This window comes from Thunnus maccoyii, chromosome 14, assembly GCF_910596095.1.
Source record: "Thunnus maccoyii chromosome 14, fThuMac1.1, whole genome shotgun sequence".
Taxonomy (NCBI): Eukaryota; Metazoa; Chordata; class Actinopteri; order Scombriformes; family Scombridae; genus Thunnus; species Thunnus maccoyii.
Genome location: NC_056546.1, coordinates 21,429,243 through 21,443,579, shown reverse-complemented (window position 1 = coordinate 21,443,579; position 14,337 = coordinate 21,429,243). Strand labels below are relative to the sequence as shown.

General features: G+C 40.6%; 1 protein-coding gene across 6 annotated transcripts in view; it reads left to right on the top strand.

Annotated features, from left to right (window-relative positions):
• Positions 1-7,603: 7,603 nt before the first annotated feature.
• Positions 7,604-14,337, top strand: part of macrod2 (mono-ADP ribosylhydrolase 2) — a 423,644-nt gene continuing 416,910 nt past the window's right edge. For 2 of the 6 annotated variants that reach the window (XM_042432916.1, XM_042432915.1), the window contains exons 1-2: positions 7,605-7,828; positions 11,468-11,569. In XM_042432916.1, the coding sequence (XP_042288850.1) occupies positions 7,792-7,828; positions 11,468-11,569 (139 nt within the window). In that variant the 5' untranslated portion in view covers positions 7,605-7,791. Of the gene's footprint in view, positions 7,829-11,467; positions 11,570-14,337 lie in introns of all 6 variants that reach the window. The other 4 variants (XM_042432918.1, XM_042432913.1, XM_042432917.1 and 1 more) reach the window with 3 other exon arrangements.

Genomic DNA, 14,337 nt, shown 5'->3' with positions numbered 1-14,337 from the left:
TGAACCATAAAAGATATGATTTAAAGAAATCCTCAACATTGTTGGACATAAGTATAGATTTTATGAAGCTCTGCTAAGACATAAAAATAGTGTTTGAATAAATGGAAAGTATTTCACGGACATCCAATAGTACTATAATACTAATAGCTACTATAGGTTATCATATTTCTTATCTGGCTGTAATAAAAAAGGCAGCTTTATTATTTCAAAACTTTTAAGTATTGTGCCAGTAAAGTTACTATTGGTCTATACTGTACCACATTTATTACAACTAAATTATGCCAACTAATATAAAAATATATATGCAGCATAACCCCTGATGATCACAAATCAACAAGCTCTGAAAAAAGCTCTGTTATGTCTATGGTCCAAGCAGAAGTTGTATGGGTGGACCAGAACAAGGACATTCTTTAATCATAATGTGCAGGGTAATGTTGTTTGCTTTGGATCAAGTCAACAGAGATGAAAGAGTGCCGTTAAGCAATTAATGGAGAGAGGGTTGGGGCCAGGGTGCAGAGCTCTGAAGAGGGGCCAGCTAGCCTTTAGGGGGTGGCTTTAGTATCGCATGCCATCAAATCTCTGTGGAAACTTGTTCTTGCTGTTGTTAATGGTGTGCAGAGGAAAACTGCCAGTCCCGTTTTAATAGATGTGTTATCTGTGTTGACCACACAGACTGCAGACATGATCCGTCTGAAGCCTTCTCCAGTTTTTCATGAGACAAATTCACACTCACTCAAGCTATTTGAGAGTTTAAATGAGCTACATTGTTGCTATGAAGTTGCTCCATACCTTCTGATAAAATAAGAAATCTTAACGTTTTATTTCTACGTGTGTGCCCTACATGACATTATTTTAAGATATGAGAAAAAAAACACTCTAAAGCCTTCCACCATTATACTGAAAACATGGAACTAGGATGTATTCCTTGAAAATTTATTTTACTTGCTGGTTAATGAAACAAATGAGGTGTTATACAACTGGTTACAGGATTCAAGATGTCTGTTGCATTGATGAGAGTGAGCAATATTGTTTGTAATAGAGTTTCTGTGATAGCATTTTCCAGTGGAATTTCATCTCTCCTCAGATATTATGCTTGGGCATCTGGTAGACATAGTAGATCATGTGATAATTTGATTTGTTTTAGAGCACTTGAAATAAAGAAATTTCCACGTTTCTGGTCATGTCTTAGTCATTTGTGTAATTATATAAAAGGGGGGGAAATCATAGTTAAACACACTATATAGTTATTCTGTATATAAAGGAATTATTGTTCTTGAAAAAAAGTAAATGAAGAGAAACAGTTCAACATTGTACGGTCAGAATTATCCTGCAAAGAAAATTATATCCTTAACAAGATAACAGTTAACAATTTGGATCACTTATGTGCATATTAGGGGTGTGCCCGAATGCAAATACGTTATTTGGCAAAGCACAAATAGTGGGTTTGGTACAAATATCTGTTTCATACAAATATTTTTTAAATTATTTGTATTCGAGAAGAAAAAAAAAAGTCAAATACCAGCACACAGGTCGGTTACATCGCTATCTCAGTCTCTCTTCTCCGCTGTTACGTCTATCAGCAGGTCTCAACGAGGGGAGTCATGCCCACCTGCTACATGACGCGCATTTCCTAATTTGGACATCACTCTCAGAGTTGGGGGTGTTCCCCAGAGATAAAGCTGCGCTACTGACACATGTGAAGTGCTCTCAAGGGACTCTCCATAACCTGTTGTTCCCCTTCTTTCCACAAAGTTAGGTTGTAAAAAATAGGCAATAAATGAAAAGTGCAAAGCAATAATCGCCTTTGAAATCCTTCCCTACATGTTACACAGTCTGTGTCTCTGTGTTATGGTTGTATAAATAGGTAAAGGTCTGTCTGCAATAAGGCAATGAGTAAAGTTTTAGCTCAGTAGTCAGCACAGTGGTCTATGATCTGGGAGACTCCAGTTCAAGACCCAGTGAGGGGACCTCCTTCGTAAGGTAGTTTATTCATGAACACTTATTGTAACACTTTAATTTTCTAAAATTAAAAGTGTAATAAAAACAAAAAGAGGATTTTTAAGCCTCTTTCCACTTTTATTCAAATACAAATACAAATACAAATACAAATACAAATACAAATACAAATACAGATAATCTTGCTGCTTCAACAAATACAGATACAAATACAAATACTGGGCCCTCTGCACATCCCTAGTGCATATACTTTGAACATCTATCCACAGTAAATCTATTCAACTTGCCTTAGCTAGCGATCAGGAAGGAATTCCTGCTGCTTTGAGCGGACAGAAAGCAGGCACGCTCTGGTGTGAAGAGTCCAACACATCCTCATAATTAAACAACCACATAGGTCGATTGTTAACGCACACCAGAACAACCCAAAAGTGTGTTTTCTAATATGCCACCTCTGTCTGTGCTTTCCAAAACTGTTAAAAATCGCTGTCAAAAAATAATTATGTTTTATGGTGTGACAATGCTGTGGTTACAGTCTGGGAGCCTGGTTAGTTTTAGGCACAAAAACCACTAGGTTAGGGTTAGAGAAAGATCATGGTTTGAGTTTAAATGATCACTTGAAACATGGTGTGGGTCAAAGTTACTACTTCCTCAAAGTTTGGCGACCGCCGTCGTGGCAACAGCAAACACCATGACAATCGTTTTCTTAAAAACTGTCCTGACTTGCAGTTGGAAGCGGGAAGAGAACAGCGGTCTCCTGCAACTAGGTCCATCTATCTATCTATCTATCTATCTATCTATCTATCTATCTATCTATCTATCTATCTATCTATCTATCTATCTATCTATCTATCTATCTAGCCATTCACCCAACCTGCCACTTCAAAATTATGGAAATTTGTCACTTTATAGTCTATGTCATCTGAACTGCGTCACTTCTCCCGGTCATAATTACTACGGCCGCTAGATGGTGTCTGTAACTCAAACATAACTATAGGTCATATTTGCGGGCTGAATTTATGGCCTATACTATCGTTTTTCTTGTGAGGACAGGCTGGAAGACAGATACTGGATAGGGTCTTTATTAAATAGAGTAAATAAACAGAGGGAGTCATTGCAACACATTTTGCCAAAGCTACAACCCACAGGAATCCTGCAGGAAAAGAATACTCACAGTGTGATGCTTTTTTAATCCAACCCCAAACCCATTTTGAGTATGTAGACTAAACAAAGTACCACTCAGTACACCACTATATTCACATCAATACACTACAGTGCATCCCATGACAAATTGCTCTTGCAGTTGAATTACAGACTATTGAGGGCAAGCACAGTAAATGCCAATCAATTCTACGTGAAGCAAATTGATCAACAACAACAAAAGTGCTTGCAATCATGAATAAAATAGTTGCTAAAGAAAGACTATAAGAAATAGGAAATTACAAATGAACTAAAATCTCCAATACTGATGCAAGCAGTAGCCTCCTATCCAGTCTTAAGCTGTTGTGCACAAATAAATATCATCATATTAAAAACAGGCTTAACACCCTTATATATTTAAATGTTTCCAGGATATTTACCCACCTGATATACGTACTGTAAATTAGCTGTTACTGAAATTTTTATTAGTCTCATAACAGGAGATGCATTTTGTAGAACATCACCATTAAGCTTATTTATCATTTTCTTAAAAGACACTTGAACGTGGTTTTTGTTTGGTCATACAGAAAGATCGTTTGATTTAAATGTATTCTGAAGTTAAAGGGTTATCAGTGGTTTTCAAGAAGATATTAAACACATATGGATATAAAGAGGTGTGTCTCAGTTTAAGCCTGTGCACAAATGAGGTCCTCAATCAGAATAGCAAGCTGCTGCTCACATCTGTGAAACAGATGAGCTACATATATGACAGGACACCATGGATGATTTGGGCATACAAATGTTTGATTGAGAAGGTTGAAAAGAACCCACACAAACCACTAGACTGCAAAGTGTTGTTATGTTCAGGATAAGAATTGGGTCAAAGACACACAGTATCCTATACAAAACTATTTCCACCTCCAATGACTGTAGATTAGAACTATTTGGTTTAATATGTTTACAGATTTATGTGAAAAACAGTAACATGTTAACATCTGTGTGTATCAAACTTGGCTGAGGAATTGTGTTTTTACACAATAATTACCTTTATAAACCCTCTACAGGCTTTAACAGGCCTCAGATGAGGTTTCATGCACACTGTCAAACCTCATCAGAGGCCTTCAATAAGCAATGTTTCCTGTAACCCTTTTATTGTTGTTGGCAAGATATGAAAAATGATGTAAGAATTAAACCATTTAAGGCATCCACTGAACGCCTCAAGGGCCAGTTGCACTGATGGCTTAAGTTTGGTTTTTCACTGGAGATCCCCACTGAGTAGAGTCATTTAGCCTACATCTATAGGCTTGAGCAATATCTGTAAAACCACCAATTATTGTACTAAACAAATTATGTGTTTTATCATTAGACACTGACTGAGAACAGACATGATGATATAATTCCTTCACTGAAACGTACCAAACAAAATAGTCACTTAAAACCCATCAAAAGGCTTATGGATATTGACATAGGAACACCTATAAACAAAAGTTATAATTATAATTCCTACGGCCTGTGGGCTCACTTTGAATTAGGGATAATTTTGTGCACTTCTCTGTAGATAATTAGCCTACGTTGCTTGCTATAATTACGTTGCTATGATCATAAGTTGGATATGAAAAACATACAACGTATCAAGCCAACAACAGATGAAATGATGCAATGTTCTTGCTAGTGACTTGTAGGTACAGACACTGGCTTAATCTCCTTGTGCTGTAACCATGACAATTACAATTGCCTACGCAGTCTTACACAAATAGATCCTCCTCTGTTTGGAGTATACAGATTGCCCTGCAGTGCCTGTCTTCACGTTGTATTTTTTTTTTTTTTTGCTGCTCATCAGACATCACGCTGTCTGTATTATACCTGTTGAGCAATGACAAGAACCACAGTGATCAAATAATTGTGATAAATGATGCATGACATAAAAGACATGGTATGTCCCTCTAGATACTGTTCATGCATGTGACAATATCTGGTAACCCTTAATTAAAACTATGAAACAGCTATTTTACTGTATAGCACAACATAGGGCACTCCAGACAACATGATGTCATTGTTAGTTGATTTGTAAGTTGTGGAAAAAAGCCCATTTATCATAATAGTGATTGAAGCTGGAAATCTACAATACAACATTTTATGACACTTTAGGATCCTGCACACACATACTTCCAATTACTCCAAGTGATTGGACCTCAAGTCAGGTTAAAGTTTGGTAGAGCTATGCTTAGAATAAGGTGATGTCAACAAAGTCTATGAACCAATAAGAAGGGGTAGCAAGGGTATGTTGTCCTGCCCTAACAAGTGTCACACAGTGCAAGGAGAGGTCTAATCAGACAACATAAGTGAGAACACCTGTGTGAGTAGACTACGGGTTGGTAGGGTCTTTAATCTCATAAATAAAACTATAGTAGTAGTATAGTTGACTGTATTTCAGTATTTTTCACAACAAGTAGTTGCTGTAACCAGGTGTGCTTAAAGTTTTTATATGCCTAAAGAATGCCTATATGAAATAAATGATGCTTTATTGAAAGGTCAGAAGTAGGAGAGTGTCCTCTGGTTGAAGTCCAGTTAGAAAGCAAATTTGATTATTTACCAATTTGGCTAAAAACATCAATCTTTGCATGCCTCAGTGAAATGTCTGCCAATGTTTATAAGATTAGTTTACAACCACATGCCTCTTGCAAGATGCTGTGTGATGCCAACTCTGACCATTACATATGACTTCACTCTGTCTCTTAACAGAATCACTTTTTAAGGCACTGCTGCCTATTATGTTGCAAGACTGACATCTAGTGGTTTGCTTTGAATAGTACAGAGAGGGAAAAATGCACCGGCCACTTCATTCAAAATCCCACCTTTGTTTAGATCTAATGTAGGTCAGGAGAAGATACTTTAGAGTTTGTTAGTGAGCATTAGGGGCACTGGCTATCAGGAGAAAATTACTGGAGATGTCCCATTGTGGTTTTTAATTAGAACAGGCACTGATACAATATTATAATATTTTGTGAATCCATATTAAGTAGTTAAAGTGGAAAGTAATTAAGATATTATGAACTTCTGCGCCAGATGTGAGAGCTGATTTATTGGCTTAATTTCCTAAAAAAGGGCGGCAGGCTGCAGCTCAACAAGATAAAAATCTTTAATTTGACTGTAATACAGTACGAGAAGTCAAGAGAACACTGTGAGAGAATTTTGTCACCTTGGTCCTGGGAATGTTAAATCTTTTTGTGCTTTGTGATATGAGTTTTAGATATAATGAATGAATATACTTAACTGAGTGTATTCAAGAAAAAAAATAAACATGGATTAAAAAACCCAATCTGTGAGTGCAGCTTGGATGAAAGATATTTTCCTCTGAGATGATGTCAGCGGTTTTAGGAGCAGATGGGTCTGGACCAGAGCAGTGCTAACACAGCAGATGACAGACGGTGGTCTCTGGAACCAGCCTCTCACATATGACAGCCTGACTTACTGGTCTGATCTGGTCTGTCCTAGGAAATACTGTCTTCTGCCATGAACAAGGACAGGTTACAATGCATGCATTTAATCACACTTACAAAAGTCACATAATTATCTTAGATACTGCCGGCCAAATGATCATTAAAACCTCATCATGCACACAAATACAATTATGGGCCAGGGTCAAAGCAAGTCAGTTGCATGAAAGTATACCAAAATTCTGAACATGTGCAACTAATGGAATCATGTTTTCACCACTAGAGTGTCAATAAAATATAGAAAGTTTAGTCCAAAAGTGTGTGTGTGTGTGTGTGTGTGTATGTGTGTGTGTGTGTGTGTGTGTATGTGTGTGTGTGTGTGTGTGTGTGTATGTGTGTGTGTGTGTGTGTATGTGTGTATGTGTGATCACCACATTAGTTGGCAACTAAAATGTGTGGCCATACTACTGTAATTCTTGTCCTTGTTATATTTTAGATGGTAGATGGAACACGTGGATTTAATGATGGAAATACTCAGAGGCATAAACTACACTTTTAATATCTGCCTTGTAAAGCACTTGCTGTATAAATAAACTGTATTCTTCTTTTTCTTCTTATTTTATTATCATCCAGCAATACAAATATAGGTACAACTGCACCTACACTTTTCTCTGCAATCGGATCGAAATTTACCTTTTAAAATATTTCAAAACACATTGTCGTATCCTAAAATACACCTACTCAAAAGGTAAATTCCCTCTCAAAATTATTATTATTATTATTATTATTATTATTATTATTATTATTATTATTATTATTATTATTATTATTATTTCTCTCTCAAAATGACTTGACTATTTCCTCGCCAAGTGTCCTCGCAATGCCTCAGAGCAGACTGCAGCCTGCAGCCTACAACCTCACACGCCAGGAGGATGAACCGCCGGAAACAACCTACCTTGCTTTTCAAGTGGCGTGAACCATAAATGATTGACTCATAAAGGAACCAATCATAAACCCACTTCCCCGTTTTCACCAGCCAATCATTTAGCCAGGAATCGTACACATAATTTACGGCGCAATCACGGTAGGTTGAGCCGACTGAGGTCCATAGAAATTTGACAGCTTCACAGGTGAGACAACCGTCCAGAGGCTGTTTCACTTTTACATTTCAGTTTTTTTTTCCCCCGGAACACAATTCACTGTGAGCCTGGGGTTGCCACAGTCAAAAAACAACCACTCGAAGTCTAATCATTCCGGCAGCATGAGCAAAAAGAAAAAGGACTGGAAGATTGAAAAAGGTAAGGCTTGTTTTTTTTGGGGGGGGGGAAATGAGGCTATCATCATCTTCATGGCAGACAGCATGAATCCATACCATGCCAGAAGACTGACAGCTGCTCTTCTGGTCTTCCTCGTATTGCCGTGAAACTACTCACTGTCTAGACTATTCGGTGAGCCCATACGGTGACTGTACAGATGTTAGAAAGATGTTGCGCCTGTTGTTTCACATTCGCAACAACACTGTTCACATAGTGGCTCTTGCTTGGTTATTAGCTTCCATTGAAGCTGCTCACTGAGTCATTTGCCTGTCAGAATGCCGCTAACTAACATGTCCTAACACCTGTGTGATACATTCACAGTTAGCTTGCTGAGTTGCAAAAAACCCTCTCAGCAACTACTGTAAATATTCCTGCAGCCAAATAGCACTCACACAAAGGAACGGGGCGTCTAATAGTAAAAAAACAAGATTGTTTTTATTATTAATTGGACAACAAGAAGGACTGCTTCTCGGTTTCAAGCACGCAGTGATAGTTACTTACATGCAAGCTATCCAACGTATTCATTTGACTCCAAGTGCTTTTGGTGTCAGAGACATGTGCAGTATAGACCTGTTGTGCACACAAATGCCAAGAAAGAAATGTTAACCTTATCCATAGTGTGGTTATAGAGTTATGCATTTCTTGACATAGTCGAGTTTTTTCACAGTAGACGTTTGAACCTGTCACAGCAGGTTTAGTACAGCACAGGTGTAATTCATCACACTAATTAGCTCATTTATGCCACCATGTCCCTTTATGTCACTGTCTGAGCATGCACAATACAAAAGCCTTGGAACTAGTAGACCTAAATGGGATGCAGTCATTAGTAATGTTATTCATTACACCTGTGGTTTTGTCAAAAAATATCAAAAATCAGTCACTCAAAAAGTCTGTACTACTTTAGGTCTGAGACACAGGCTTGTATATGATTAAACTGTATTCCTCATCTCTTTAACGAGGATGTAGCTTCACTTAATTAATGAAACAAGATTGTTTGCAATGATTGGTGACATTGTTGGCGAGCTGACATAAATGCTTCATTTTTCTTGGGAAATACTGAGGTTCAGTCACTATCTTGTCATCAAGCCCGCTGACTCACCATTTTTCTTTTTTTTAAGTGTATATGGGAAAATCTTATAATAGCAATTAAAATTCTTGGTGCAAAGGTAATAATTAATCTTAGCCAGCCATTTCCAGTTTGAGCAGGTAGCAGCACTGGAATGAACATCAAAGTAATTCAGATTTCATATTCTGAGCATATACCCCGCTAGCTCAAATTGCTTTAAGAGGAGATCAAGGAATGTCAGAATGTGAAAGAAATTCTGAAACTTAAGGATGAATTTAATATGACTTTTTTTTTAAATAGTGGTGTGGGCCTAGGGATAGTCTGTAGGATGGGTGAAACTGTAATAAGTAATACCCCCAAAGATAAATGGATGCAAGCCATGTTGGCATCTATGATTTGTTATTTGCCAGTCTGATTTCAAAATGTGTAAAACATGCAGAATTTTACCAGGATGCAGTCAATTCTGAAGGCGAAGAACTTTCTTAAAGTAAAATAAAATGAACAAAACAAGGAAACATGAAACGGGAATATCTCTAAAAAAAGACGACATAAATGAGGTGTTATGTGACAGGCAGTCATATCTCCTGGGTTTGTTATTACTAGATTTTACCAGAATTTGGTTCAAGGATGTCTGCAGCTTATCAGTGATGGGCCTTCCCATGCAGAACTCATCAAGTACCAAAACATGATATGGGTCTTAGTATAAGTAATGATTTGGCTCCTGTAACACAAACTTGTATGCAGACATTCCATATTTGATAAAATGCATTTTGAGTCCAGTATGTTCTCATGACAGCTAAGCCAAGCTTTGGGAGTCTTCGAAGACTTAAAGTTCAGCAGAGTGATGAACCGCTTTAGTGTAGTCCAGAGAGCTTTGCTATGTTCCACCTCAAAACTGCCTTTTTTAGTCATCCATGTAGAATAAAAGCAGCCTTGGGAACAACAGGAGTGGGCATGAGGGAAAGAAAATACATAAGGGACAAGAAGGATATTCCCCACTGCAGAAATACCTTTAATGTAAGCCTGACCTACCGCAGGATGTTCCCAGAGGGTGACCTGAGGAAGCTTGTAGTTCTCACTAAAATATAGTCAGCCCCTACTGCCTCAATATTTTAGGCTTCCCTTGTGTTAGAGACAAGTCTCATAACTCACAGTCTCTTTAACAAAATAGTGCTGAGTTCTTATGACGGAGGTAGAAAGAGCATAATATGGTAAACAAAATTGTGCTTTTCTGTAGTGTCTATATCACATGCAGTTTATTAAAACTGTTTTACAGAAGGGATGTTTTAATTGACCAAAGTTCACATTCTGTGGACTGTTGTCTGGTGAAGATTTCCCAGTGAAGCGCATAATTAGGGTGAATGTTGTGTTGCAGAACAGCCCAGAGCTGTCTGGAGAAACAGTAGCAACTTATGGCTGCTTTACAGGCAGTGGAGATGGACATGAGGTCACAAGCTGTGAGGAGTAAAGAGTGATACAACAATGCAGAGGTTAAGCAGCAGTTGTGTGATGTACTAATGTTAACCAATTATCCTGGAGTTTGTTGTGAAATACTCACACAATACCTAGGTGGGTAGGAGGAGCTTCAACATACTGTAGGTACTATGATTTCAAGCAAATCAGTTGAAGTTGTTTTAAAAAAAACTAAAAAAAAAAAAAAAAAACTATTTATAATACTGTCACATAAAAGTTAGCACAGGGGTAGACCAGCACAGAGCAAGAGCAAAGAGGACCAACAGTCCAGAGTGCAATGAAGTTTAGGCAACAGGGTGACATAGCACAGAGGTTCTCAACTGAGAGCCATGGAGACACAAGAGTATGAATGTTTTCATTCCAGACAATGACAACCAGTTTCACTAATTACCTCAACCACAACCAAAAAAGAGGGACTAATGAGGGAAATCAACTGGTGGTGAGGTGTCTGATTGGGCACCAACATGCATTTTTTGGGTCTCCGTGGGACATAGCTGAATAGTAAGTGGGGGAGACTGCCATTCAACCAGAGTACTTGTGTTCAGATATGTTGGATGTCAATCAACTACCCCGCTGACGTGTGTTTGAGCAAGACTCACAATCCCCACCAGTTCTAGGGGTGCTCTTTTATTGCTGATCCTGCACTTTGACCCTGCAAGCTAAAATAGGATTTAAACGCATGAAGCAGGATCACATTATTCAGGATCATATTATTAAACATCACATTTTTCATAAAGTAAATTTAGAGAGCCAGGGAGAGGTGGAGCAGGTGCAGAGAGGAGCAGGACATGACTGGCAATGATGATGGCGGCTGAGTGGTGGAGGAGTCTGATCAGAGAACATCCTCAATCAGTGTATGACCAGCAACAGTTGTTTTTATGGGTGGTGAACAGGTAAACTAGAAAAGGACACTGGGGTTAGTTTGACATGAAGTAAAGAAAAAGGAAGAAAAAACTTTGTGACTTTTAATGGAAATGACTTTGCTCCTCTTCCATCATCATCATCTTCTTATTATTTCTTCTTCTTCTTCAATAGAACCAACTTTAATCGCTCTAAACTGTATCATTACTTTTCTTCCATAGAGAGACTGCTCCGTCTAGATCGAGAGGAGAGACGCAAGGAGTATCGTCGTCAAGAGTTTGTATGTCTGGAGAAGATTCTAACCTGGAGAGAGGAGAATAAATGTAAGAGAGATAACTCATTTTCTGAGTCTTGGAACGTCTCTCGAGTTGGGAATGTCTGATAAATTGACAAATTATGTCAGTGTTTACACAACCCAGCCGTAATATAGTTATTTAACAATTCTAGTGTCTTAAGCATTTAGCCCATTCTTGTACATTTAGCCACTCTTTCATACTATGTAAAAGTGCAAACCATGCTAAAGACCTCTAGAGTCTGTCTGATCTGTGAGATAGAAGTTCTGTCTCACACAGGCTCCACCCTCTACTGGACTCTATGGGTAATACCCTCCCCAATCACGCACACAATTGCCCACTGAAATTTGCATGTACATAGCCGGCCAATCAGGATACGTCTACCGATTATGTGTATCTCATACAGTATATAAGATAGTGTCTCGCTGCCGCTCTCATCCTTCTCACTTCAGCAACAGTGAATTCTGCTCACTGATCTTACCTCTCTACGGATGGAGTCACTGCTCCAAGCTCATTCCTGCCCGTCATGCCCCGGCCTCATAGCTGCCACCGATGGGCATCTCCTCTGCTTTGAGTGCTCATACGGGACCACGCAGAGGCATGATGCATCCACAACCTTGTGTTCACTGCTGAGGACCTCTTACAATTCAATGCCGACAACAGTGGGACTGATAGATCCATGTGTTGATGAAGAGTCTGCCCCTGGACGCCTCCGAGGCTGTCCAGTGGCTTTGCTGATGGACGATGACGACTACCTCTCGTCAGTATCTGCAACATCGCTGACCTTCCTAAATCCACCTCTGACTTCAGATCGCAATGATTTTCCAAAGGTTATGGCCATGGTGGTGGAACGTGTAGAGCCCGGTTAGCTGGCTATGTGAAGGCTTTTATGGCCGGCACACCAGGCTCAACCTGCCTTTGTTTCACCTCCTCTTCCAGACATTTGGCAGTGTGTCAAAGTGTCCTTGAAGGAGCTGCTGAAAACAAAGTCACCAGTCACGTAACTGATTTCCTTCCTGACAGTGCAGGCCCACACGGAGACAGGCTGTCCTGGTGTGCCCCCCTGGAAGAGGAGAAGGCACAGCTGACCCACCATCTCCAGCTTGCACCTTCCTTTGGCCAGAGAGGAGACGAGGTGCATCACTGCAACACCATAGTGAGGAGGAGAGCGTGCAGGCAGGGCGGAGCACCGCCAGCCCCCTGCCACATCAGCCACCTTTCAGACCACCACGACAGAGCCACTGCAGCACTGGCTCCCACCACAGTTCATGTTCATGTTTGCCGTGTGTTGAAAATGTTTTAATAAAAACAAATAACATTTTCCACCAAAGAGCAAAATCCTCCAACCTCCCGTCTTACACCTCGCCAGCCCGCCATGATGCTGTGATGATAGCGGCCCAGACTGCTTCACCCAGCTGATCACAGAGGCTGTGTAATGCAGAAAGCACTCACTCAGCTGGCGCCCCTGCCTATCTTCCCTCAGTTAGGGAAGCAGACGATGGGCAGCCTCATTCAGCTGCAGAATGTGCTAGTTGGAAAAAGCTCAGTGCTGAGCCTATTCACGAGTGCTATGTTAGGCGCAATGTTGTGAGAAAGAAACACGTCCCGCCTGACATGATGACACACAGAAGCGGATCTGTCTGTCGCTGTGCTTGCTGGTGCCATTATCTATTGGACCAGCCAGCATGGCTCGTCTCCCTGGTGAACAGTGATGCGGCGAGAGGCATTTTATCCTCACTGAGGAATAACGCTTCGCACCCACACATTGACCGGGGAGAGGACACTTCATGTCTGCTTAGTGTTAGCACTGTCTCCTGCTGTTTTCGCTGCTATCCTTCACAGGACTGGCATACACAGCTCATCTCTCGGGCTAATGATAGCACGGCCAGCAGCATTACTTCCTCCTTTGAGAGTAATGCCCCAGGCCAGCACATGAATGGAGGAGAGGAGACATCAAGTCTGCTCCACTCCCCTCTGGTTATTTCTGTTGGAAATATAGAGGGGAACAGACGCACTGACACATCAAACGCTGTGTGGAGGCTATCCTCCCAAGAGGAGATAGATTCTCTCTCCGAAGAGATCCAGGACCTGTTGCTGAAACAGGTTGTCTCGATCGTTCCCACTCATAGACAGAAGGGGTTTTACTCTGCATACTTCCTGGTTCCCCAGAAGACGGCAGGTTTCAGACCCATTTTGGATCTCAGCATCCTGAACCTGTCCATCGCTGAAAGACATTCTGGATTGCTGGAACTAGTTCAACGAGATGACTGTAAGAAGAGCGCCCCCCCCAGCCACGTCAACAGATGGAGTATCTGGGAGTTGTGCTTGACTCGGTCAGTCTTCAGGCCGTTCTGTCGGAACCCAGACGAATGGCCCTGCAGTCATGCGGTGTTGGGGCTCATGGCAGTAGGCCATCCCATGGGGCTCCTGCACATGTGCCACCTGCAATGGTGGTTCGCCAGCCTGCACTTGGATCCCAAGAGGCACAAGCACTGCATGATGAACGTTCCCCCATCATTGCAGGAGAATCCATGCTATTGGGGGTCCCCACAGCATCTGTTGATGGGGACACTGCTGGGTTGAGTGAACCTCCTACATAGTGATGTTCACAGATGTGTCCCTGATGGGTTGGGGGGACACCTGCCTGGGGAGAGCGATAGGTGGTGTGTGGCCTTCAGCAGAAAACCAACACATCAACCTTCTCAAACTTCATGCGGTGCTCTTGGTTCTCCAACACTTCCTGACTCTGGTTTGGGTGAGACATGTGTTGGTGAGAACAGACAATTGAACCACAGTTG